The 26,884-nt window shown below is 36.9% G+C and overlaps 2 protein-coding genes across 2 annotated transcripts; both read left to right on the plus strand.

Annotated features, from left to right (window-relative positions):
- Positions 1-3,886: 3,886 nt before the first annotated feature.
- cdo1 (cysteine dioxygenase, type I) lies at positions 3,887-9,119 on the plus strand. Its single transcript, XM_058390686.1, has 5 exons — positions 3,887-4,098; positions 5,242-5,319; positions 6,036-6,193; positions 6,565-6,734; positions 8,120-9,119. The coding sequence occupies exons 1-5, from the start codon at positions 3,929-3,931 to the stop codon at positions 8,147-8,149; spliced, it is 606 nt and encodes a 201-aa protein (XP_058246669.1). The 5' UTR covers positions 3,887-3,928; the 3' UTR covers positions 8,150-9,119.
- Positions 9,120-18,197: 9,078 nt separating this feature from the next.
- tmed7 (transmembrane p24 trafficking protein 7) lies at positions 18,198-26,520 on the plus strand. Its single transcript, XM_058390400.1, has 4 exons — positions 18,198-18,316; positions 18,647-18,857; positions 24,282-24,527; positions 24,702-26,520. The coding sequence occupies exons 2-4, from the start codon at positions 18,684-18,686 to the stop codon at positions 24,936-24,938; spliced, it is 657 nt and encodes a 218-aa protein (XP_058246383.1). The 5' UTR covers positions 18,198-18,316; positions 18,647-18,683; the 3' UTR covers positions 24,939-26,520.
- The last annotated feature ends 364 nt before the right edge of the window (positions 26,521-26,884 follow it).

The following is a 26,884-nucleotide window of genomic DNA, read 5'->3' on the forward strand; positions in this document are numbered from 1 at the left end:
TGAGGTCAGGACACTGTAAAATTCCTTCACACCAAACTCGCTCATCCATGTCTTTATGGACCTTGCTTTGTGCAGTCATGTTGTAACAGGAAGGGGTCATCTCCAAACTGTTCCCACAAGTTGGGAGTTCCTTTCACTGGAACTAAGGGGGCCGAGCCCAAACCCTGAAAAACAACACCTGAATTCAATCATTTGGAGGGGTGTCCCAAAACTTTTGCCAATATAGTGTAGCACTTGCAAATAGAGCTTCAACAAATAGTCAGAATGACAAATAAATTTAATATGAAAAAATGATCATTGTGGGTTTTTATATTCTGGCATTTATAAAAATGTGTTATATATACCTAAGCTATTCAAACTCGATTTTTCCACACATTTTTTATCATACGTGTCATGATAACGTAAGAGACTTTTCGAATTTATTTGAGGATTTATTTACTATATCACATTTTCCATGGATTTACGTACATTTCGTTAGTATTTACTGGCATTGCCTTTTAATTAATAAACTTGAATAAAGCTCTTGGGGTAGCCATCCACAAGCTGTTCACAATACTGTGCCAGAATGTTGGCTCATTCCTCCTCACAGAACTGGTGAAACTCAGTCTGGTTTGTGGACCTCCTTGTCCAGACATGCCTTTTCATTTCAGTCTACAAATTTTCTGTGGGTCTATTGTATTCAGGTCAGGGCTTCGTAATGACCATTTTAAACCTGAAACTGTGCAATTCGCATAATAAAAATCAGCTTTCTATTAATTATGCATCTAATGCAGACACAGTGTTTGAACACCAGATGTACCAATCTGTGCAACCCACAGAGTTAAAATATATAGAAAGCAGTCTGTTCACATTATTAGTGGAGAGTCTTCATCAGTACCAGAATCATCTGTACTAGTGAAGTGACCAATAGGCATGTTGTAACCATTAAACTGATGAACATGCTGATGAACACTATGGCATTCTGACATTGACCCTGCATGTATATTTTTCATGTATCTTGATCTTTGCCTTTTTTTTTTAAAGTTTGTATAACTTCATTCAAAATTCAGCTTTTCATTTGTCTCAGTGTATATTAACATAAAATTAAGAAAATGTATTTGCAGAACATTCTGTTAGCCAGCTGGTTATTACCACAAAAATCACTATAAAATCTGTAAAGAAATTCTAATTGTGTGTTATTATTAAAATCAGTTGCATTCCTGACTATTCCATGGTCACAACATTACAGAGGATATACTTTACAGTGTTACAGTTTTATTTATTTCTTTTCATTTATGCACATTAATAATATAAATAGGGTCCATATCTATTTTTTTAATCATAAAATGTGGTTTCTCTTGTGTTTGGATGGTTGATGGTGTACCCTAAATGTGTGCTTCTTGCTAAGAGTTGTGATGTTTACATTATATGACCTGAAAGCAGGTTAAAATGAATTTATTCAATGTTAAGGATTATGCCTTTTAATAAGAAAAACAGGCATTAAATAGAGATTCCTAAGCAAGCAATGTACTGCTTTTTTTGCCGTTTACAGTTTATTTATTCAAATCCAAAGTCATCACACATTCTTCTGTCTCTGCTTTCCTCACTGTCTTGTATCACACTTATATATAGCACTTTATACAGAGGTGTGATGTGACACTTGAAATATGTGACATCCTTCAAAGCCCCCTATAAAGAGGTGTAAATGGAAGACAACTGTGTTTCTACACTTTTCCTCGGAAGTACTGAAGGCTCAGAAACATTGCTATTAACAGAGCCACTTTAAACAATATTCTAACAGGTTTTCTGACCTAATATGCTACTAGATGAATTAGATTCTTTTCCTAGCCATTCCACCTATTGTCATGTTTTGGAGCAGTGGGAGTAAACTGGGGCAGCACAGTGGCTTAATGGTTAGCACTGTTGCCTCACAGCAATAATGTCCTGGGTTTGAATCCCAGGCCTTTCTGTGTGGAGTTTGCATGTTCTCCCCGTGCTTGCATGGGTTTACTCCAGGTACTCCTACCACAGTCCAGAAACATGTACATTAGGTTGATTGGTAATTCTAAATTGCCCATAGGAGTGAGTGTGAGTGTGTGTGGTTGTCTGTCTATATGTGGCCCTGTGATGGACTGGCGACCTGTCCAGGGTGTACCCCTGCCTTTCACCCAATGTGTGCTGGGACAGGCTCCAGCAGATCCCTATGATCCTAATTAGGAATAAAGCGGGTATAGAAAATGGATGGATGGACTATGTGGCACAATCCTAAAAATGACTACTCCAAAAAAGACAATGACTACCTGTCAAAGACTGTAACCCAAAGCAATCACCGAATGTTAGGTTTCTACCCTGGCAATGCTATATTAAGCCTTTAGCTGTCTTCAGTTCCTGCTTTTGGCCATGTGAAATGATCAGGTGATTGACTTGGCCACTGCGGAATATTCCACTTCCTTGCCTTAAAAAGGTTGCTTTCAAAGTATGCTTTAGTGTTATCTGCAGTGTGATGTGCTGTCCAATGGGTTTTGAAGATTTTGGCTTTATCTGAGCAGATAATATAACCATAAACTTTCATTATCTAGAGTCAGTGATAGAAAATTGCTTCAGTAGAGGGTTTAGGGCCAGATACATGGAGACTTTTGTGGAAATTACAGCATTATTAATTTAAATTAATTTTAAATCAATTTAAAAGTTAATGATTTAGGTTTTATGTATGTAAGCAGAGCTGTGAAAAAAATGAATATTTTTGTTAGTCAGTTTTTTGTGTGAATTCTCTGACATGTACTTGGTTTTTCATCTTAAAAAATACTTGTAATTGTAATTATTATTATTTTTGCTTTTAATGATATGTGCAAACAAAATGATGGAATAATTATTCCATGTTACAATAACTGTTGCCATAAATATTGAGAAGTCGTGGATGATTTCACAAGAAGACGGGGCAAAATTGTTCGGATGGGCAAAAAAGCCTGAGTGTCTGTTAAACCATCCTCAAACAGCAGAGGTCGCAGATTGTGTTCAAGCAAAACTGCGGTCAGTGAGAGCTGTGCAGCTTTCACTGCATTGTCCTCGTGCGGCCACGTGACGGAGCAAGAAGGCTGTGTTGAACCGAGTCTTTGATTAAGAAACAAAGCAATTCACCACACTGTCCAGCTGGACACATCATTAGCACTCTGAAAGCACAGTGCTTCTCTGTGTGGCTGAGTTTTTCGCAATAGTTTTGCAAAAAGTGACCCCTTTTCAGTTGTTTTGGTTTTGTAAAAAACCCTACGGTCGTTTGCACATGGTCTCTTTTAACTTGTAAGGAGTAAAATAAATGTTTATATATATATATATATATATATATATATATATATATATATATATATATATATATATATTACAATTACAATTACACATTTATGAATTTATTAGTTTATTTGTCTATTAATTTAGACCAAAAAAAGACGCAATTTATTTGGCTAACTTCTATTCTGTATTGTTATTTATTTATTATAAATTAATTCTATGCCCTGATTTGCTGCATCATGTTTTAAAACGTTTGGATACTTTTCCTAATTCAGTGTGCGGTGTACTATATAAACGAGTCCTAAGGCGACATCATGTACCCTTTTCATTTACGGCCCACTGAAGCTCCGTTCGAAAATAAGAACATGTGGCAGGATTATACCAAATGCACCATGATATGACGACTAGAAATACAGCCAAACATACATTTATTTTTTCCTATGCTCGTCTTCATTCAATTATATATATATATAAATAAACTAAAAGTCCATGCGGCACATTATCGGTAGTGTTTTAATCCGCTTTAAAAAAGAAAAAATCGACACCTTTAGAACTCCCCCCTCTAAAACAGAGTGGTACAGTCCATTAAGTTCTACCAGAATCTATAAAACGTTAGACTAGCTCTCTCAGTGGCACAAGCATCTCAGGAACACCGACAGGAAACATGGAGCACACTCAGATGGTAAAGCCAGAGAGCCTGGACGATCTGATCAAAATTCTCCACCAGATTTTCGAAAGTGACAATGTCAATATTGAGGAGGTGCAGAATATTATGGAGGCATACGAAAGTAAACCACAGGAATGGATGAAATTTGCTAAATTTGACCAGTACAGGTATTATTATTATTATTATTATTATTGTTGTTGTTGTTGTTGTTGTTGTTATTAGTATTATTATTCACACTGTTTTTTTTCATGAAATGTAAAAAAAAATTGAGGGGAAAAAATATCTTATTTTCTACATATCTACAGCTAGAATTGTTTATTTGTTTACTTTAAAAACTGTATCACAGCACTTTAGATATTTAGCTTACTATTTTTGGAAAGAGAGATTTTTTTTAAAGTTCAGCCCATTTTTTTGTTAAAATGTAGTGAATATTTATCTGTGCTTCACAAGTTGGCCGTGTTTGGAAACTGCTATTATACGGTGGCCTCAAGCTGATGAGTGTTTTAAAAGGCTTTTAAAGCTTGGCTGGTGAAGGGGACGAGGGGGGAGAGAGGTGGAGGTGGGGGGTTGGTTGAGGCCGCCAATCACTGGCCTGGGTTCGACACACACCCGAAAACTGCTACAGAAAAAAAGCTCTGCTGCAGCATCTGTAATCTGAGGATCGTTCAATTTATAGCACATTCTGGAACTTGCTTGTGAGCACGCAAAACACACACCAACACGCACAACACACACACTCACACAACACACACACACACTCACACAACACACACACACACACACAAATAGCACAACACACACACATACACAAACAATAGGTTGATCTAAAAAAAACCTATTATACAAAGTAGAAATACAAAAATAAATACAAATTATAACAAAATGTGCTATTGGAATATAGCTAAATGTTAACTGAGGTATGAAGTCAAGAAGCTTTTATTGTCATCCATATATAGCTGCCACATGTCCTTAACTGAAGCCCATATGTACAGTCACACAGATGATCTGCTTTATATTGCGCCATAAAATGAAGGGTGTTATTTTTTTTTTAACCACAACCTTCTGAGCCACAACTTGTCGTTAGAGTCAGAACCAGCATGTGCTGCCCTCTAACCTGAAATTCCACTCAGCTTGAGATTTAATTGTACTTAAAACCGGTTATGTCGATTTAAATACCACATTAAAGGAAGGTCATTACTGCAGGCTGATAAAAATTGCTTTTAAATTAAAAATTGTCTTTAAAAATTGTCAATTAAAAATTGTCTTTCTTAATTATATGAACAGTACAATGTCATGATTTGTCTGTTCAGGTATACCAGGAATCTCGTTGATGAAGGCAACGGCAAATTTAATCTTATGATTCTGTGTTGGGGTGAAGGACATGGCAGGTAAGGAGTTACTGACAACATAAGTGTGAAATATTAATACACATGCGATGAGCTAAATTTGCGCAAAGGTATATCAGTTTTCAGGCTATAATTGTCCTCTTGAACTCAAGCACCAATAAATACCCTGAGGAATGTTTGGTATAGTTTGTACTTATGGTTTAATTGATATTTATCTTTAGCTTCAGTAAATGGGATATATGGTACATTTCATTAATAATATGAAAAGAAATGGACTGAATGGTTTAATCCTCAAGATTGAACAGACATAATCAACAGTGTTAAGGGTTAAGGGTTAAAAGAGGTTAGCTCTGTAGGTGTTCATTCAACTGTGCTGATGTTGCTGTGTTGCCTGTTGGACACATGCAAACTGATAGTGGAGTTCAGTGTCTTGCAATCTGTATTGTGATGTCTTACATGGAAAGGACACATTGATAAGCATAATTCATGAGTCAGACTCCATTCTGAATCAGCAACATTTATTAATTACATTTATTATTTTTATCTTTAAAACCGTTATTAAGGATTGTTTATGCAATACAGGAATGTCATGTGCTTTACTTAGTTCCCTCACTGAGTGACAGTGAAATAACAGGTTTATTTAAATATATGTATGTTGTAATTTAAGCTTAGTAGAAGTTACAGTAAATTGGGGGGGATTTGTAACAGAAGACTTCTTGCCTATTTGTGAGTGTGTCTGTGCTCTGTGCCATTTACAGCAGTATCCATGACCATGCAGATTCACACTGCTTCCTGAAGCTTTTGCAAGGCCAGCTGAAGGAGACTCTGTTTGAATGGCCTGACAGTAAATCGCATGGTGACATGGTCCAAAAATCTCAGCGCATCTTGCAAGAAAACCAGTGTGCTTATATTAACGGTAAGATTGTGTCACCAGAATGAATTAATGATCGATTTTTTTGAGCATCGTATACTGTCTTAATTATCTATTAACCTCTGGTTAATAATCTATTAACACTGATTACAGAAGATTCAAGATAAAACACATACTGAAGAAAGGTCACAGGGTGGATCCTTTTTTGCTAAGAGGGCAAATCATTTTATTTATTTTACTTTGCTGCCACACCCATACCTATCCCCTAAATGTGCTATAGAAGGGTGTGAGAGGGGTCTTGATTACATATTGAAAGATTGAGGGTATAAATAGCATGCTTTCAAGTAAAAGTGATGAAACATGACATGAAGTGTTTTGGCTTAACTTGTAACAGCGGGAATGTCTATGTGTTGCAGATTCCATTGGCCTGCACCGGGTAGAAAACGTCAGTCACACGGAATGTGCAGCCAGCTTGCACTTGTACAGTCCTCCTTTCCAGCATTGCCAGACATTTGACCAGAGAACGGGACATAAGAACACAGTCAAAATGACATTCTGGAGTAAATTTGGCCAGAGGACACCATTTGTAAGTCTAAAATGTTAATACTTGTCTTGTAATAAATTTTTTTCCCAAAATCCAGCTAGATGAGATAGATCAGATGAGAGCCAGAACTCACCAGGAAAGATTAAATGAATAAGAAATGAGAGGGTGTGTGCGTGTGTGACAGTGATTTTTTAATGGATATGCCCTTGCATAAGAATATGGTGTTCTTATTAATCATAATGACAATAAACAATTCTCCCTTCACACGGTGCAATTTGTGAACAATAAGCTTTGGTTGCTAAGCAGTAATGGGCAAAGATAAAGCTGTTCTGTGGCTATTAGTTCTTTTTTTATTATTTAATGTTCTAATATTATTTATTATTTAATGAGTGGCATGTTCTCCTCTGTCAAAAGCATTTAAGAAAACGATAGCACTTTGTACAGGTACAGAATCTAATCGAATGTGTTATTAAACAATAAAAGTAAAAGCTTATCAATGCCAGGAAGTCAAAATTTATATTTTACAGTAGATAAAGATAAAGCAGTTCATTCCTGATTGAACAGTGGGTGGAAGTGTTATTGTTTGTTTTATCACCTCATAAAGCTTATCTAGTTATATATCCACTGATCACTGAATGTTGTATATGTATATATATATACCTGTCTAGAGCTTTCTAATTGCCGTCAATATATTTTTAAGGCTACCAGTGCAGAAAGCTAAATGAACCAAAGAGTTATCAAATTATGTGTGGGGTTTTCTGACTGTTTTCGTCGGTGAAGCTGATATCTCTCTTGTTTACTGCAGACACACATTTTCTTAAGTGGGGTTTAAGCAGGATCTTCCAGCTGTAATTTGGTCTCAGTCCGGCGATTGAGAACTACTATTTATTGCGTCAGGTGTATATATACTGTATGTCTGTGTCTCAGAAATAGAGATCTGGGATTATTTCTGAAAGAAAAGACTCCTTGTGCAATTAGTCTCAAGAGGAAACAGTATTTAGTGAACTAAACTAAATTGAACTGAACTAAATTAAAAGAATTTTAATATTCAGATAATAGAATTTTCAGAAACGGTGTTCTTTAGACAAGGTTTTTCTTTCTAACATGTGCAAGCTTGCTGTAGAGTTCTAGAAAAATTTGGGGGGGTGCAACAGGGGAACTGTTTCAGCTTTGGCAAATACAATGGACTTATCTTCTGTTCAGGAGTTACATAAGCTCACCTTGACCAAAATGCTGTCTGGCCAAGCACATTTCACCATCATTCCTGTGATAAGATAAGATAATGATGAGAGGGGATGAAAACACTGCTTACGTCACCGCCACTTGTTTTTTTCACACTTTTTTAATCATAGAGGTTTAAACAGAATGTGACCTTATTTTCTCAACTTAGTATTTACCTTTTTTTTCTGCTCTCTCTTATTTCACAGGAAAGTACCATCTCACAAGAAAATAACTGAGAATGGAGAAGACAAAACATTACATCCCAAAATTCAGGCATGGTTAAAACAGCAAAGGTGACATCATTATTTTTTTTTTTTGCAAAACAAAAATAATGATTTGATACGTTTCACTAAATTTGCAATGGACATTTGGGATAGGGACTCAGTAATTCAAAGGGCTTTGTCATGACCCAGTGTAAGCTTGGCAAGTGCTGCTGGGCACATTGTAAGGGGTCTTAATAGGAGAATGTGGCTAGACTGCCTCAGCAATCTGTCCTTTTCTTCACTTGGTTTGAGAAGTCCTAACAGCATTCCTAAGCATCTGTGACCTGTACAATCATACTTTTGTACTGTTACTGGGCCTGAATTTGTTTTAACTAAACATGTAATTTATGACACGGAGGTATTTTAATTGTTTTTTTCACTGTGGTTACAAAACAGTAATTAACTAAAAAAAGACCACTCATGAAATGTAATACCTTTATGTGAAATGGAGCACTTTCTTTTATTGATGTGTTAATTTCAATGTAAACTGGCATGGTTTATCACCTCCACATTGTAACTTAACACCATATGTAGTCTAAAGACTTATTTTTTATACAATTCATTGTCAGTAAATTAAATATGGAATATTTGATGTTAGGATAAGCTAAACAGGATGGTAATTGTGCTTAGTATCCTAAGCCTAGATGTCTTATTTAAAATTGAAATGAAGTCTTACATAGCGATGATTTTTTAAGATAAAATTAGAGTAAGAATTTAATTGCACAGTGAATGATAATTGTTGAGCTATGATTGGAGAGGTATTTTTATAGCTTTGAACTGCTTTTTCTAGCAACGCTGCTTCTTCCAGCAGCCAGACATTAGGATGATGATGAAAAAGCTTTGTAATAACTGTACAACCTGAAATCATATTTCTGCATTCTTTCCGATCATGTTTGTCTGTCCTGTATAATAAATTTGTCATTCTTTGGTGCTAATAATCTGATTTGGAGTCAGTATCTTTTTTGTTTTTTGCTTTTATTTTGACAGAAACATTTGTTTTGGTTATATATGATATATGAAATGACTTGTAGTAGTTATTGTTTTAACACAAATACTTAATAATAGTTTTATAAATATATTTTGAGGCTATATTATCAATCCCCAAACTACATTTAGTAGCAGAGTGAATGGTTTATTCTTGTAGAGATCACCAAGGCATTGAAGGAGTACATATATATATGAAATGAATATAAAAGGACTCTTTAAAGAGTCAGGACCGTTTTTGGAAAGGTGGAAAGAGGGACGTATCAGAATTATGGATTCCAAGTGATTGTAAATCTTTTTATCACAGATATATAATTCCCACAGAATAACAGTGCTACAATTAACATGAAACAATGCAAAGATAAGAGGATGAGTAGAGTGACAGACAGCGCCGTTAAATGCTAATAAAATACATAATTATTGTAATAAATGCAGTAGTTAAAGACTAAACACTAAACAATAAACCTACACTACAGAAACCCAGACTCTGTTTCACTGTAATATTGCTATAAAAGACAATTCTTTTCACAATCCATGACAACAGTATAAACATGTAAAGTAACTTAGTGCAGTGGGTAGAGTATATCCATATATACAGAAGTAGCTGTAAAAAAGCATCCAGGATGTAAATGCAGTGTATTTCTACACACATGTAGAGACTATAAAATCTAAAATGTAGTATGGAAGTTTTTTGTTTGTTTGTTTTTTTTAAAATCCAGGACGTTTAGGACTAAAGTCCTTCATCAGATCTGCAAGGAAAGTGCTTCTTCAGATATATACTGGTTGTACAAAAGATGTCTTGGTTCCGCAATATAGAGTTGATTGCATTTTTTTTCCCCAGAAGATATAAAAACAACTCCTGTGGTAATGAATGAGGAGAATGGATAATGAAAACTGATCCTTGACAGCATGTGGCTGTGTTAATGAATTGAACATCTGGAATGACTGCATGCTTGTCTGTACAACACTGCAATTATCTTGCACGACTTTAAAAACCCAGTGAATTAATGTTGGGCTTTAAACATATAGGCATCTGTACATTTTGAATATCTATTGGTTCCACTTACTATAGCTTCTGACGTACTTGGCTTGCAGTTTGCACTTTCTTCAAAAATGTCTTGTGTATTTTTTCTTAAAGTGACGCAAGATACAACCCCTATCTGATTAGAGTCTCCTGACAGAGGATGACACCAGTGAATCATTTTAGTGATGATGAAAGAATGACATCATTCTGTATGATCAAAAATAGGGGACTGACTCCATCAATGTTGTTGTGTATGTGCTCAATTAAGATTCATTTCAAATGATACTCGACTGCCCTAATACACTTAGCTATGTACAATACATCATCAATAAGAAGCAGGCTGCTTAGATAGCTAGCTATATTAGTGACAACCAAGGAGCTTGTTTTGGTAGGTATTACTAACATTAAATTAGTCATTGACCTCCATCTGATGAAACATTCAATATATATAGTATATATAGATTAAATACATTTTTTGGTCATTAATCTGAAGTGAAAACATGTTTTTAGGTTTTAAGGTTTAAGTCAAAAACTTAATATTCATGTCCTTGGCTAAAGGAATCCAGATTGAGCTCAGGTGCATTATGTTTACTAGATGTCTCTAGAGCTTGACACGAGTCCACCTGTGGTAAATTCACCTGTCCACCTGTGGTAAAGCCACACACCTGTGTGTATACTGCCCCAAATTCCAGTGAATATCAGACCTGAAACCAAGCTATGAAATCCATAGACTCAAGCATAGACTTGTGCAATCAATTTGTGTCAAAACTGGGGAAGGAATGAAAGCTTTGACATTGGACACACCAAGACTCTTCTTCTATCTGGCTGTCTGGCCAAAATGTAATCAGGCAAGAAGGGTCTTGTTTAAGCAGGTGACCAAAAACCCAGTGGCAACTTTAACATAGTTTCAGAAACCCTCTTCTGGGAAGCCTTCTACTAAAATACTCTGTCCAACCTTTACGATGAAGTGATATTCAGAAGTTTTTATTTAGAATTTGAACTCTTTAGACTAATATCCAAGCACTACAAAAAGAAACAGGCACAGTACATCAACTGGACTAATACCATGCCTGCAGCGAACCATGATGGGAAAGATGAATTCTGCCGAATACAAAGAGCTCCTTGAAGAAAACTTGTTCCAAAGTGCACACAACTCCACACTGAGACAAAGGTTTACCTTTCAGTACAACAGTGACCTGAAGCATACAGTCAAGCCAGGTGTACAAAGAGGCTGACCCACAAAGGTCTGAAAATGTGTCTGAAATTTCTAAAATAAATTGTGTATTTTGAAGATTCAAATTCATTTCATTTTAATTAAATGTACACTATAAAGTGTTCAAAAACTGAAAGAGTCTGAATACTGAATCCTAAGCTACTGTATATAGGGCAGGAATGTATCGTTGATAGATGTAAATGAATCTGAAGCTACAGGTTCCCCAAAACGTCTAACCTTTTTCCAAGCTGTCTAGTTTCAGTGAACTTGTGCGCACTGTAGCTTCAGACTCTTGTTCTGACAGGACTGAAACCTGATGTGGTCCTCGGCTGTTGTAGATAATCCATCTCAGGTTTCTACAGGAAGAGGAAGCTCTGTTAAAAAAAGAGGGTGAAAGTATAAAATGATGCTGGCAAAGTTGGAAAGGCAGAAAAAGGAATGGCTTTTCTCAGGACTGTAGCTCCCGAGACGCTAGCTGTAATCTTGTGATATTTTAACTGTTCTCAGCTTACACATGCTGACTTGCAGTACTGTGTATTCTACTATAAGTGGTGAATGGGAACACTGTGTCTCAGATGAAATTTAATGAAGTAATACACTCTGTAACTATTATACTGTATACTCTGTTCTGCAATACGGTTTGACTGCTCTTTGGCCGCTGGTTCATCTGTAATGAAGGCAAGATCGACATTCTGATTACAGCCAGGGAGCCAATTACATGTAAATATGTCTCATAGAGGGTATGATGTACTGTCTCGATGTTTCAAAAATAACTTAACCTAAACTGATTGAGCTTGAACGGATGGGAAGTATGTGAAAAACTGCCCAAAGCCAAGTGCTCAAAGCTTGTAGAAGCTGAGTCACAAAGAGTGTAACTGCCGACAAAGAGATTTCTTCAAGAGTACTTAAAAATGAGAATCAATGAAAAACTTTTATAATTTGCAGCAATTTCTAAAAACCTGTGTTCACTTTATTATCATTATGTGTACGGCAAAGTAAATTCAATCCATTATTAAATTAAACGTATAACACAATATAGTGCATAAAAAAAATAAGAGTCTGAATACAGGATCAGCAAAACATCACGAACATCGTCTTCTCTAATCCGTAGTTCTTATGAGACGTTATTCAGCATTTTGTGATATATAGATTAGTAGATTGAATTGAAGACAAATGCACAAAAATCTAAACATTTGAACATACAAAAATAGTCTAAGGCCTGCTCTGTTATTGGAGTTTTTTTTTCTGCTAACAGTCCAGACATGAAAACACAACTCCACACGTCTGGTGACTTTCCCTTGCGACATATTTGGAATATTTTACCGTCATTGATCATCCGATCTCCTCCTCCTGTACAGCTCAGACCAAATATTATTTTCCTTTTCAACTTTCCTTTCATTGCCTTGGGCATGATAACCATTTGAAAATACACACTGCCTCTTAGATGCTACAGTGACTATGGCAGAGATTGTTGGGATAGTTGGAGCTCCAAATCATATGTTTTCTTGAATCTGGACAAAATGACCAGCGACCAACAAAAACATGCTAAGTAGGAGGTTGAGCTTGATGCCGTATTACTTTGTACCACAGCAGTGGATCAAATTCAAAGTTGCATAAGAGTTTGGAAAGGACAGCATGGAACATGCTGGCTTGCAATTAGTCTAAATATTTTACTAGCTAAGTCAATAATCCCAAGAACCTTGATCCAGGTTGGAGCGAACATTCAGTCACATATCAAAAGATGTCGCATTGTCAGACCTTATTTATTATTCAAATACGCAGGGAATATTAATATGCAATAAACCACAAAAAAAAGTCATATAGTCTAACACATTCAAACAACAAGAGCTCTGAGATCTTTATTTGATTGAAATATTTGTTGCTGTTTTTATTTATCCCACACGTTACCCAACCCCTTGAACTTACCCCTATAGTAACAGTGATTTCTTTATAAATGATGTATACATGTCCAGTTGTATGTACATTTAATTGATGTTGATAGTGTAGCTTTCAAGTAATATCATCTAGTAATATAATATAATCTTTTTCCAGAACAGAAAAGAATGCTGTTTACATGCTGCTGCGAGACACAGTGTACTTTCTTCTGTGCTTTATCACATTTAAACACCAGTTGTAAAAATACCCATAAAACATAATTGCTAGGTTTTATCTACAAAGCCTTTTTCATGTAGAGTTCTGAAAGAAATACACTGGGCTCGATGAGTAAAACTTTTTTTTTTTTTCCTCCAGATGGAAATAGTGCTTTTTCCTCTTTTTAACACCAATAAGAGAAAAAAACCGAAAATAAAGTATGCTTACTGTCTGTTTTGGTTAGCCAGTGTGACATGCTAATTATCAGAGCAAAGCATTCTGTATTTGAAGCCAGGACAAAACCGTATGCTTTTTACAGCGAGAGTTGTTAAAGTGCAGAGAAAAAATACTCGATATCTGTGGTGTGTTAATGATTACTGTGTAGCTCAAAAGTATTGGATCAACCAGGAGAAAGGAATCACGTCATCATTACTGAAGAATCAGTTCCAAATCATGGGCTGTCCAAAATCCACAAACATGTAATCAAACAGTACAAGTACATGTTACTGAGTTTGTACAAACACACAAAACACAAACCTTAGCATGTGTGTTTTAGACTAGAGCCAATAAAAATGTTAACACACACACCTAAGACAAAATTGTTCATGTTCAATCTGAAGCAAACGCGAGACATTTGGATTTGATAACCTTGCTTTAACCATACAGTTAAATAAAGATCACATGGTGTGAAACAGATCTTGTATAGTATCAGCAAGTCAGTGTAATATATACAATTCCTACTATCAGTGCTTAGTTATTTACACAACCTACTGCATTAACATAAAGTATACAGTTTTAAACTGAAAATCTATCACAAAAATGTCCAAAGATTTATTTAGAACATGTAGAATGTTTTCGTTTATTTTGATTTTTCAACTTCTCATTTTTCCTCTCACATTATTTAATTATTTATTAACCTCACAGAAAATATACGTTTTTTTTGTTGTAGTAATTTTTGATTTTGTTATTTGTGCTATGTATAATTACTACAAATTGTAACATTCTGTTTGTAACTCCGTGTTAAAAAAATGCTTTTATCAATGAAGGGTAAATTAAAAAATGACTAATCATTAATACTTATCATATAGTACACATAGTGAAATGCCACCAGCTGTTGTGTTCTGTTTTGTGATCATTGTGTTCTTGCGCTGTGGTTTAATTTATTTGGCGACGTGGTTGCGGTGTTTTGATAGCCGTAGTGCTGGTTGACCAAGAAATGAACCAATGATCTGTTTGCTTGTACAGAGAGTTTTGAAAAAGTGAACTTAGTCGTGTCAAATGCTCATAAGCATTTATTTTTTATTTGTAATCTTTAGTCATAGTACAGACCGTTCTTCTTAAGGTTTCTTCTTCATGTCTTCCTCAAAGGTTTTACCTTGTCACTGTCACCTCTAGCTTGTTCACCAGGTATCTAATTCAAAAACCCACACCCAGATTACTGATCATGACTACTGTTAAAAAAATGCTATACAAATAAACATCTGGGTTTGAGATCATACATGTCAGATGATCAAAAGTATTGGAACACATGACTGACAGGTGTTTCATGTTACTCAGGTGTATCCTGTTACACTCAGGGTTTACACTGTTAATAGCTCTGAATGTCTACTCTTTTGGAGCGAGTCCTGGGTTTCACCTGTGAAGACTGCATTTGTTGCATATACTGGGGTATTAACAACCACGGAACCACCAAACAGTTTGGCCAAGTAGTTGATGACAGTAAACATTGTGAGAGCTGTGAACAAAACAAAACGCTGACCTCAACATCTTCCACAGGAAGAACGTATCACAATGCACTATTTCATCATGGGGAAAATCTGATCAATCACCAGACCTTAAAGCAATTGAGCAGCATTTCATTACAACTGAAAGAAGCTGTGGTACAAGCCTGGAAAAGCATCAACGTAGAAGGATTCAAGAGTTTGGTCAAGTCATTGAGTTGATGCTGTTATTGAAAGCAAAGGATATGCAACAATGAAATATTAAAAGTGTTCAAGTCTATCTGTTTCACTTTGGAGGACATAAAAATTGGGTGACCTGCCAGTAAAGGTGCCATGTTCCAAGTTGTTTTTGTGTTGCTGTAATTCTGATCTAGTCTATCGTATTCATCTTTTGATCAATTGGCCTTATCGTTTAAACACTTTCAGAGGAGATTGAATATAGTAGAAAATGTTAGATCAAAATTAGATAAATGCGATTGGTTTCCCCAGACCACCAGACATTTATCAATTATAACATTGATGTTTACTTGTGAGCACATTTAGGGTTATAGTACATATAAACAAAACAATGTAGCTATTCTGCCCTCTAGTGGTAATTGAAATAGGTTTACTTTATTACAGCAAATTTGATATGTACAATATTGCTGTAAAAAAAAAGGAGCATGTTTATTCTGCTCTCCTGTTATTTGGCCATAGCTTTTAATAGCAGAGTAGATTTACAGCTGTATGATTAATATACTACTACCACCAACACAACCACCACTACTACTACTACTACTACTACTACTAATAATAATAGCAGCAGCAGTAGTACAACCCAAATTCTGGAAATGTTGGGACTTTTTTTAAATTTGAATAAAACAAAAACTAAAAGAATTTCAAATCACATGAGCCATTATTTTATTCACAATAGAACATAGAGAACATAAAATGTTTAAACTGAGAAATTTTACAATTTTATGCACAAAATCAAATTTGATGCCTGCTACAGGTCTCAAAATACTTGGGACGGGGGCATGTTTATCATGGTGTAGCATCTCCTCTTCTTTTCAAAACAGTTTGAAGACGTCTATAGGTGAAAGATCTGGACTGCAGGCAGGCCAATTCAGCACCTGGACTCTTCTACTACGAAGCCATGCTGTGGTAATAGCTGCAGTATGTGGTTTTGCATTGTCCTGCTGAAATACACAAGGCCTTCCAGGAAAAAGATGTCGTCTGGAGGGGAGCATATGTTGCTCTAAAACCTCTATATACCTTTCAGCATTGAACATGCAAGCTGCCCATACCTCATGCACTTATTCACATCCATACCATCAGAGATACTGGCTTGTGAACTGAATACTGATAACACGCTGGAAGGTCTCCCTCCTCTTTAGACCGGAGGACACAGTGTCCATGATTTTCCAACATGTCAGATTTGGACTCGTCTGATCATAGAACACTTTTCCACTTTGAAACAGTCCATTTTAAATGAGCCTTGGCCCACAGGACACGCTGGTGCTGTTGGACCATGTTCACATGTGGCTTCCTTTTTGCATGATAGCGCTTTAGTTGGCATCTGCAGATGGCAAGGCGGATTGTGTTTACCGACAGTGGTTTCTGGAAGTATTCCTGGGCCCATTTAGTAATGTCAATGACAGAATCATGCCGATGAGTGATGCAGTGTCGTCTGAGGGCCCGAAGATCACGGGCATCCAACAAAGCACAGAGATTTCTCCAGTTTCTCTGAATCTTTTGATTATGTTATGCACTGTAGATGATGAGATTTGCAAAGCCTTTGCAATTTGACATTGAGGATCATTGTTTTTAAAGTATTCCACAATCTTTTTACACACTCTTTCACAGATTGGAGAGACTCTGGCTCTCTAAGACATCCCTTTTTATAGCTAATTGTGTTTCAGACCTGATGTCAATTAACTTAATTAGTTGCTAGATGTTCTCCCAGCTGAATCTTTTCACAATTTCTTCCTTTTTCAGCCCTGTGTTACCCCCGTGCCAACTTTTTGGAGACCTGTATCTGGCATCAAATTTGAAATGAGATCATTTGGTGGATAAAAGTGTCAACTTTCTCGTTTAAACAGTTGTTCTGCAATATATTCTATTTTGAATAAAATACTGGCTCATGTGATTTGAAAGTCTTTTAGGTTTTCATTTTATTTTATTCCAAGATTTCCGGAATTCGGGTTGAAGTAGTAGTGGTAATTATTGTTAATGTTTCTGAAAAATTTAAATAATTTAAAATTATGACAACGTCCTAAGAAGCATCTCTTCTTCTTCCGGCTTTTCCCTTCAGGGGTCGCCACAACGAATCATCTCTCTCCACCTATCCCTATCTTCTGCATCCTCAACCCTTGCACCCACTACCTTCATATCCTCATTTATTACATCCATATACCTGCTCTTTGCCTCCTGCTTGGCAGCTCCATGTCCAACATTCTCCTACCAATATACTCACTCTCCCTCCTCTGAACATGTCCAAACCATCTTAATCTGGCCTCCCTAACTTTGTCCCTCAAACGTCCAACATGAGCTGTCCCTCTGATGTACTCGTTCCTAATCCTGTCCAACCTTGTCACTCCCAAAGAGAACCTCAACATCTTCAGCTCTGCTACCTCCAGCTCTGACTCCTGTCTCTGTCTCAGTACAGCATGGCCGGTCTCACCACTGTCTTGTACACCTTCCCTTATGACAATGTCCTATGAAGCATAATACGCTATAAAACATGAACATTATATTTTCCTGAAGAAATATTTTAAACATATACAATACACATTGCCATATATATATAAATATGTCCATAACTGTTGGCTAGTAATACTTCCAAACTGTCAGTTTTGGTCTGGTCCGATATTTTATAATAACGCCACACAAGTAGGTGGCGGTAAATCATTTGCCACGTAACACCAACTTCCGTTTACGTGGAATGCGGTAATTCCCACGCGTTTTGGCACAGACAGCCTGCTATGTGGGATTGTCCGAATACGGGTGAGGAAAGAAATTTACACCTTGCATTCAGACGTGTACTAGTTAGGTACACGTCACTACGTACGTGCGTGCTATGTCATCGCCGCCGGTGCACTTCCTTCATCCGGGTAGAAGATTTGTTGGTGAGTTAAGCTTCATTGCTAAAATGAAATAAGAAATAAAAGAACACATAAGAAAAAACATCATTTGTGGTCCTTTTTCAGACGCCAGTGAGATCACAACGAATGTGCGCCTAATTGTTTAGTATATAAACGTATCTGTCATGCCTATATCGGATATTATGACTCGATTTTAGCCGACGTCAGCTGAGGATTAGCTTAGCAAGTGGGCTTGTTCATTATGAAACGCTAGCTTCACAAAAAGGCTTGTAAAAGCTCGACACTTTATTATTTTTTAACTAAAATGGGCACTGCGGTGTGTTCACTGAGGAACGCTGTGTTTTCCATTTGCAGGTGCATCTTCTGAGAATTCATCACTCGGAAGTTAGCCATGATGCTCGGTGGCCGTGGGCTCAGTGTGCGCGTGCTGGTGCAGATGTTGTGTGCACAGCTGCTCTGGGGTCGTGTGTGGGGCTCCGAGCTCACCTTCGAGTTGCTTGATAACGCAAAGCAGTGTTTCTACGAGGACATCACCATCGGGACTAAGTGCACCCTAGAGTTTCAGGTACGACACTGTCGGAAATCAGATGGCTCCCTGTAAAAGTGTACTACGTAATGTCTGCTACACCTCCTTAATTCTCCAGATGTTACGACCGCGGAATTCTGATAGATCGTCAAGTACCACCATGTAGTGTTGTGGTGGCTTAGACTACTGATCGGAAGGTTGTGAGTCAGAATCCCAGGTCTACCAAAAGCTGCCACTACTGGGCCCTTGAGCAGGTCCTAATCCTCAGTTGTATAAAATGAGATAAAATGTAAGTTGCTCTAGATAAGGGCATCTGCTAAATGGCAGAAATGTAAATATAATACCATTACAGTCTTAGTACCTAATTTAAAACCATAGCAGAAACTGAGATCCCACTTATTAAGCACTAAAATCCTTGTGGGAATAGTAACATCTAAGAACTGCTATATATCAGGAGCAAGCCACCTTCAAGTGCTTACGAATTACCAAGTGTCAATTTCAGTCATTCTTCAAGTATACAGCGCTGTTTGATTAATATTATCTCATATATATTAATATTAGACTAACACTCAGAGCAGCATAGTCATAGAGTGTTAACTTTATTATTATTCTGGTAAATTTGGGTTTTGTTTTATACTGATGTCTGTGTGCAATATCTAGCAGTGCTGTAACAAAGAATTTAAGTAAATATGGATAATGTAGACTCACACAAGCTTTGATCTTTCATTGTTTTTACATGATCATACATGTTCATTCTTATTTCATTATATTACACCGATCAGGCATAACATTATGATATATACACAATACTGGCTGATATTGTGTTGGTCCCCCTTTTGCTGCCCAAACACAACAAACTGCGATGCAATTTGAGCAACAGTAGCTCATCTGTTGGATCGGGTCACATGGGCCAGCTTTCACTCCCCACATGCATCAATGACCCTTGGTCGCCCATGACCCTGTCGCTGGTTCACCACTATTCCTTCCTTGGACCGCTTTTGATAGATACTGACCACTGCAGACGGGCAACACTCCACAAGAGCTGCAGATTTGGAGACGCTCTGATCCAGTCGTCTAGCCATCACAATTTGGTCCTTGTCAGACTCGCTCAAATCCTTACACTTGCCCATTTTTCCTGCTTCTAACACATCAACTTTGAGGACAAAATGTTCACTTGCTGCCTAATATATCCCACCCACTAACAGGTGCCATGATGACGAGATCATCAGTCTTATTCACTTCACCTGCCATGTTATGCCTGATCGGTGTGTGTTGTAGTACATTACATTACACTACGTTATATTGCAAGACTTCACATGAGCTGTACCTTTATTAATCCCCTGCGGGGCAAATTCAGGTTGACACAGCAGATTAAGAGGAGTAACTTTAAAGAATCCTATACATTAAAATAGAAAGATAAAAAAATAATAGAAACAGTAAAATAGTACAGTGTTTGTACATACGCTTGGGTTATATACTTATAAACACACAGCAGCCATAGGCATCTCTGTAATGACTTCAACTGAATAATGCCCAATACTTTGGTTGTCCTTCTGTAATTTTGACCCCTACTTCTGTTAACCTGTATCAAATGTGTATGCCTCATGAGGTATTAAGGGGAAATGTTTTGTTCTTTTTAAAGGCTCATCATAATGATGAATTTGTGAGACTTTTTTTTTTTTTTTTTCCCCAGCCAGCTACTAGGCATGTGTGATATTTTCTGGAATATTGTTGATGATATTTTGCATCCTTGAAAAAGCTACTTGGTAAGGTTGTCGATTGTACTAGCCCACTCTTGTAACTAGGATATTAATTGTTGCTTTCTAATGATATCATTGGAAACGGCATATTTAAGAAAAGAAATCTTATTTACTTTAAAGTGAAGCATTTAAGTTGCTTTAACCACTAAATAAGTATTTGATTCAGGAGAATAGATAGATAGATAGATAGATAGATAGATAGATAGATAGATAGATAGATTTCTCACGTACACGGACATATACAGTAAGCAACTTGCAGTGAAATGAAAACCCTGCCTGCCTGTTGGGTAACAGTGCAGGTATGAGTAAATCATTTCAAAGTGGCCTTGCAGGATTCTATAATTTGCATAAAATAAACAAGACATGAATCAAAGGGAAATAAAACACTCATTATAATCAAGCTGCAGGGCATGAACATTAAAACCTGGATAAACATGTAGCTGCTCTGCTGTAAGGTGCAAGCAAGCAAAGAACAAATACTTTTATATTATAAGACACAAATCCATACATCATATATTGCACAGATTAAGTCAAAGATACGAGGCAGCTTCCGACATAGTTTGCAGATTTGACATATTTTGAGCATTTTCAAAGCCAAACCAGCTCCATGGGAATGAAGATGGTCCACATGTTTGAATGGAATCTTACGACATAAATGTCTAGGCTGGTGTCATCAGTATATTGTCTCCTGGCGCAATGTGAGTTCCAGGCAGCTTTGCTAGCTTATCTCAGACACTGCATTGTGCTTAACTACAGCATGCAGTAAAAGTGTGAACACTCAAGGCATTTTGGGTTTTTTTTTGCAAAGTGAATGACATGCGCTATAATGTCACTGTGGTTAAAGCATCTAATTAAATCAACATAGACCAGCCACAATAAAAGCCCTTGTGGCCCAGAGTTGGATTTTGACTACAGATAATGCAGTCAGTGATTCAAGTACTGGTTTAATATTTGTTGGCGGTGCAACGATTGAAGAACAAGTCCAGTCCACCAGTGAAAGACTGGGAACTGGATAGACCATTTCTGCTACACGAGTCATCACAGGTCCATACAGCTTGAAAATGGTCAGACTAGTGGCTGATGAAACATCATTTTCCAGGAAAAATCTCTAACCTTGACAGCTTGTTGCAGCGGTCTTTGATGTGCATCTTGTTATCTTGTCTGTATTGGTAGAAAATACATTGAAACGTGTTTTTTGCACCACTGTAAATCAAGCCACAATTTGTTCTGGCTTTCAGAATGAAAGGAAGAATCCTGGCTGCTGTTCCTTCATGTTCTGATGATCCAGAAATAGTTCGACTGTTTTCAATTAAAAGCCACCTGCATAGTCACTGAAGTTCAGAAAGCTTTCTTTCATTCCCTATCAGGGTCATATTTGTGATGCTGATATTTATTCGTATCATATCAGTAATAATCACAAGGAACTGAACCAACAGTTCCTGCTGGCTAGCTGAGTAGTTAGAAATGTAATTTTTCGAGTTTAGAATTCACCGTTTGAACATTTGAGTTTTGTGCATATGCAAGCAGAATCCTGGTGAGAGAAACAAATTTTTAGGTAGAATTTTGAGGCTGTTCACTAACCATGTATCACTGTTGCTAAATGAATGTTGCTACAGCCTTTGTTACATTCACACATACAGTGACTCACAGAGACTAAGCAACCGGACATTTCACTTGTCAGTGACGGCTGGTGTTATCTTGCGACATGATTGACGGTAGATATGTGGATGTGTCCATTGACATGACCTGAGAAACTTTGAGGCAATTTTAACTTTATGCAAAAAAAAAAAAGGAGTGACTTGGTGCAGCAACTACTAATGGGAGTGAAGACTGTAGAGTGCATGTGATATGTCTGTTTCTCCTTTATATACACTGCTGAATCTCCATCTAGAATGTTTCATTTTAGCAGCAATTGGTCAGTTGGAATGCTAGCTGTGTAATCCACTGATAAACTGTATCGCTATGGCAACCAGTAGTAGGAATGCCTACTGATGACTTCAGCGGCCCGTGACTTGCACCGATAAAATCACTACGTGTGTGTGAACGTCACTTTAGGGATGTGATTTCAGCCAGAAACTTTTCTGTGATGATGTTCTGCACTACATTTAACTCGACCTGTGTGTCCCAGCTTGTATGGTCCCTGGCCAGATAAGGAACCAGATTCAGTGCTATTAATGCAGAGTACTCACAGTGGTGCACTGAACTTTAACCCTCCAGAGCTAGTTTTAGGGAACCCTGACTTGTGCAGTGCTCTCAGTCTGCACTAGTTTAAAAGAATATAGTCCACTAAGCAAACCCCAAGCAGTTCACCACAAAAGAGAGATCACCATGAGGCAGTTGTCAGCTAGTCTTTGGCATTTGCCTTAGCCCCGACATACCAAGCATCTTTCCTGTAGATCCACCACCCCCAGTTTATCTCTATTGCCCCTAACTCTGATACCAAGATCCCATTGAAGGTAACTGGATGGTCGATGACATGAGAGCTAGAAAACAGGGCAGCCTTGAAATAAGCTTCCACAGAACTACACTGTATTTACAGAGCAAATAGATCAACAGTGGCATGCTGTGTTTTGTTTTCTTCTGAGCGGCTTTAGTCCTTGAAATTCTCCTGTTGCTGAAGATTGTCTTTTTCAGGAGGATCAGCCTGTTCTCACATTTTTTACTTTCAGTGCTAAAAAATTCCCCCGCCCCCTTTGTTGTCGCGGATTAATATAATGAGTAGCATCCACCTACTCAAATGTGATGGACATTTTATGTAAATGTGGAACGCAGCATTGAATTGCAATTTTGACATTTGGATTTTTTTTCCCACCCACAGAAACCAAACTAGTTACACTGTGTATACAAATTTAAATTTCATTTTAATTTCCGGATTTATTTTATTACATGCCATTATATTTTACTGTTATTTTCAAGTTAATATTAAACTAATAATAACATTTATCTATAGGATTTTAAGAATTTATCATGTGTGGTAGCTGTATATCAAATTGCTATCAATTCAAAAAAATTAACAAAGAACACCTTGATAGAAATAAATAAAAATATAAATGTAAAGCAATTGATTAAAAAATAATATTTTAGGGTCAAATAATGTGTATATAATGTAAAAAAATAAAAATAAAATAAATTTAAAAAATGCATAGAGAGGTTCACAAATAAATAAATGCATAAAAAAGATTGCATAAAAATAAGTTAATTTAATGAATTCTAAAACATTGAAGAGAAATGTTAGCTATAATAACTAAATAACATCTGTCTTATTGTCAGAGATGAAGAGGCTGTGATTATTGTTCATTCTGTTCTACACCATCAAAACACAGAGCGATAATAAAATCATGGACCTCAGTCCCTGATCACAGGTCTGATCGACAACACTTAAAATAATTTCCTGCTGTTCTGTCTCAAAAAGGATGCTGTGAGTTTGAACATTGCCTGAGCAGATTCATGTAATTTTTCTATGACCTGTATGTCAACATTCCTATTGCACCCCTACCGCGACAAAAATAAATAATGCCACATTGCTGGATTCCTTTATGTGGAATGACTAGTGTTTTTTCGAGGGAAGTGTTTTGTGATTTCCATCAAAAGATGTTTCTATGATGGTTGAAAACATAAGCATATTTGTTTTTTCTGCTCAGGCGTCCAACAAAAGCCAATTAGAATTCTATGAACTATTTATTTATTTATAAATTCTGTGCAGGTTGTGACCGGGGGCCACTACGATGTTGACTGTCGTCTGGAGGATCCGGAAGGTACAGTTCTGTACAAAGAGATGAAGAAGCAGTATGACAGTTTCACATTCACCGCCGCAAAAAATGGAACGTACAAGTTCTGCTTCAGCAACGAGTTTTCCACCTTCACACACAAGACCGTCTACTTTGACTTCCAAGTCGGTGATGATCCTCCTCTGTTCCCAAACGAAAACCGAGTGACTGCATTAACGCAAGTACGTATTCCACAACTCACAGTGTGAGGATTATAATCAAGGCTAAGGGTTAAATCATAATAGCTTTTAGTCCACAGCTACTTTATGTATCCCAAGTCACTGATATCAGTTGCATATTTTTGAGTGTAGATTACTGAACAGTTCTGACTCGTATTCGTGCTTTACCTCCATCAGATGGAATCTGCCTGCGTCTCCATCCATGAAGCCCTGAAGTCTGTGATCGATTACCAGACTCATTTCCGGCTGAGGGAGGCGCAGGGACGCAGCAGAGCAGAGGACCTGAACACCAGGGTGGCCTTCTGGTCCATCGGAGAGGCATTTATCCTCCTGGTGGTCAGCATCAGCCAGGTCGTGCTGCTCAGGAGCTTCTTTTCAGACAAGAAAACCACAACAACCCGTGTTGGATCCTAACATCTCCAAGTTATTATTATTTTTGATCTCACGCACACACACACACACACACACACACAAGGGACTAAAGGCTGCTGCCATGGTTCATTCTCCAATTTTAGAACTGCATACCTAATGTTTATTTAAAGATGTATCTGTTTGGCTTTACATCTTTTAGGCTCATGAATGGATTAACATTCATATCCATCAAACGATATTTTCACTGCTAAGAAGCAAACCTCTTAATTTATTGTGTGGGTGTGTGTTTAATTTTTTACATTGCTTTCTTTAATTTTTCGAGGGCTGGGCGGAGCTACTTAACACACACTTAGCTCCACAGATCTGTTAATTGTGGTGCTTAGACTTTAGGATTGAGTTGAGTATCATAAAATACTTTCAGAAACACCTTGGGATAACACTTATTCAGAACAGAGTTCATTTTCATTTCAGTTTAGTACTTTATATTTGGTTGCTAGTGTTAAATTTTTGGTGTGTTTTTTTTTTAATTAGTTGATTTTTGATGTAAAGTCCTGCTGGCTGGTGCTCTGCTGTTACATTCTTTAAAGAGGCTTACTTTGAACAGCTATATTTCTGTGTTATAATTAGCAGGTCTTAAAATCCATGAACATCACATTAAAGATGAAATGAATAAGCACTGACTTAAATGAGAAGTAATGTAGGAAGTGATGTAGGAAGCAAGAATTAAAAAAATACACCGATGTACATAAATAAATGAAAGACATAATGGTGGCTATTGATTCTATTTGTTCATGTAACCTTCACTGAGTATACACTCCAGACGGTTTGATATCGAGTTTTAGCAGAACGTTATTAGGTTTCTGACTGTGTAATGCACAGTTTAGGAGTATCCACTGATCTGCAGTTTCAAACAAACCTGTCATCAGGCAGCAGTCAAGTGTGTTTGGAGCACTGAAAGCTTGAAACTGCAGGCTAGTTGTTCACATTGACTGTAATGAAGGTCAGAGATTCCAACCCTGTGGCTGGAGAACTTGATTTGTGAGACAGTAATTCATCCACTAAAAATAATAGCTGTATACTTCACTATGATTTCGTCAAATGCATCCATCCATCCATCGGGTCAACAAAAGTCAAAGCACCAGCTGGTTTTAGAAAGGGTGGTTGTATTTAGCTTGTACGGAAACATGTATGTTGATGTACTTAATACTTCGTTATTTTGTGGTGAAAAATATAGATTATATTGATTTATGATTTAGTTAAAATAAAAATGATCTCCCCCAGAATTTCTGCTGGGTTGAGTGTGGGTTAAGTAGCAGATTTCAATATTTTGATATGGTTGTGTAAAGCATCATGTTCACAGTTTTTTTTTTTTTTTTTTTTTTTAAATTAAGCTGGTTTCACATGAACCATATTATGTGTGCTAGCCTTGCCATGGGTTTTCTTTTTATTTTCTTCTATTTTTTTTTTCCATTTTCACTGTACATTTGTTTTTCTTCAGTAATCAAATTATATACGGATTTGTTCAGAGTTAAAAATTGCCCTTGTATGATTTTATTACATCCAGAGGGAAAATGTGTGAGAGCTGGTGTACACAATCAATAAACCTGAAACATATTCTCATGTATTATTAGTCTCTTACCTGCTGTGCAAATACAAATACTGTGTTGCTGTACTGCTTGCTTTTTTTTTGTCACCAAGGGGGGTAATCTGTGCAAATATAAACTCTTGAGCATGTTGCCTGCTTCGAACTATAAGCATTATAGTTTATATAAGTTTATATATATATAAATGTATGCATAGCATCCTTAGAGGCCTTCCATATGTATATATAAACACAAACAATGATCAGGCAGGTGAAGTGATCTCCTCATCATGGCACCTGTTAGTGAGTGGGATATATTAAGCAGCAAGTGAACATTTTGTCCTCAAAGTTGATGTGTAAAAGCAGGAAAAATGGGCAAGTGTAAGGATTTGAACGAGTTTGATAA

This window comes from Hemibagrus wyckioides, linkage group LG05, assembly GCF_019097595.1.
Source record: "Hemibagrus wyckioides isolate EC202008001 linkage group LG05, SWU_Hwy_1.0, whole genome shotgun sequence".
Lineage (NCBI taxonomy): Eukaryota > Metazoa > Chordata > Actinopteri > Siluriformes > Bagridae > Hemibagrus > Hemibagrus wyckioides.

Bases quoted from the DNA above. Each gene is read 5' to 3' on its own strand.
- tmed7 (XM_058390400.1), top strand. From the start codon at position 18,684: ATGATGCTCGGTGGCCGTGGGCTCAGTGTGCGCGTGCTGGTGCAGATG. The intron at 18,858-24,281 runs GTACGACACTGT...AATTCTGTGCAG, and splicing joins AGTGCACCCTAGAGTTTCAG to GTTGTGACCGGGGGCCACTA. The intron at 24,528-24,701 runs GTACGTATTCCA...TACCTCCATCAG, and splicing joins GAGTGACTGCATTAACGCAA to ATGGAATCTGCCTGCGTCTC.
- cdo1 (XM_058390686.1), top strand. From the start codon at position 3,929: ATGGAGCACACTCAGATGGTAAAGCCAGAGAGCCTGGACGATCTGATC. The intron at 4,099-5,241 runs GTATTATTATTA...TTGTCTGTTCAG, and splicing joins GCTAAATTTGACCAGTACAG to GTATACCAGGAATCTCGTTG. The intron at 6,735-8,119 runs GTAAGTCTAAAA...CTTATTTCACAG, and splicing joins TTGGCCAGAGGACACCATTT to GAAAGTACCATCTCACAAGA.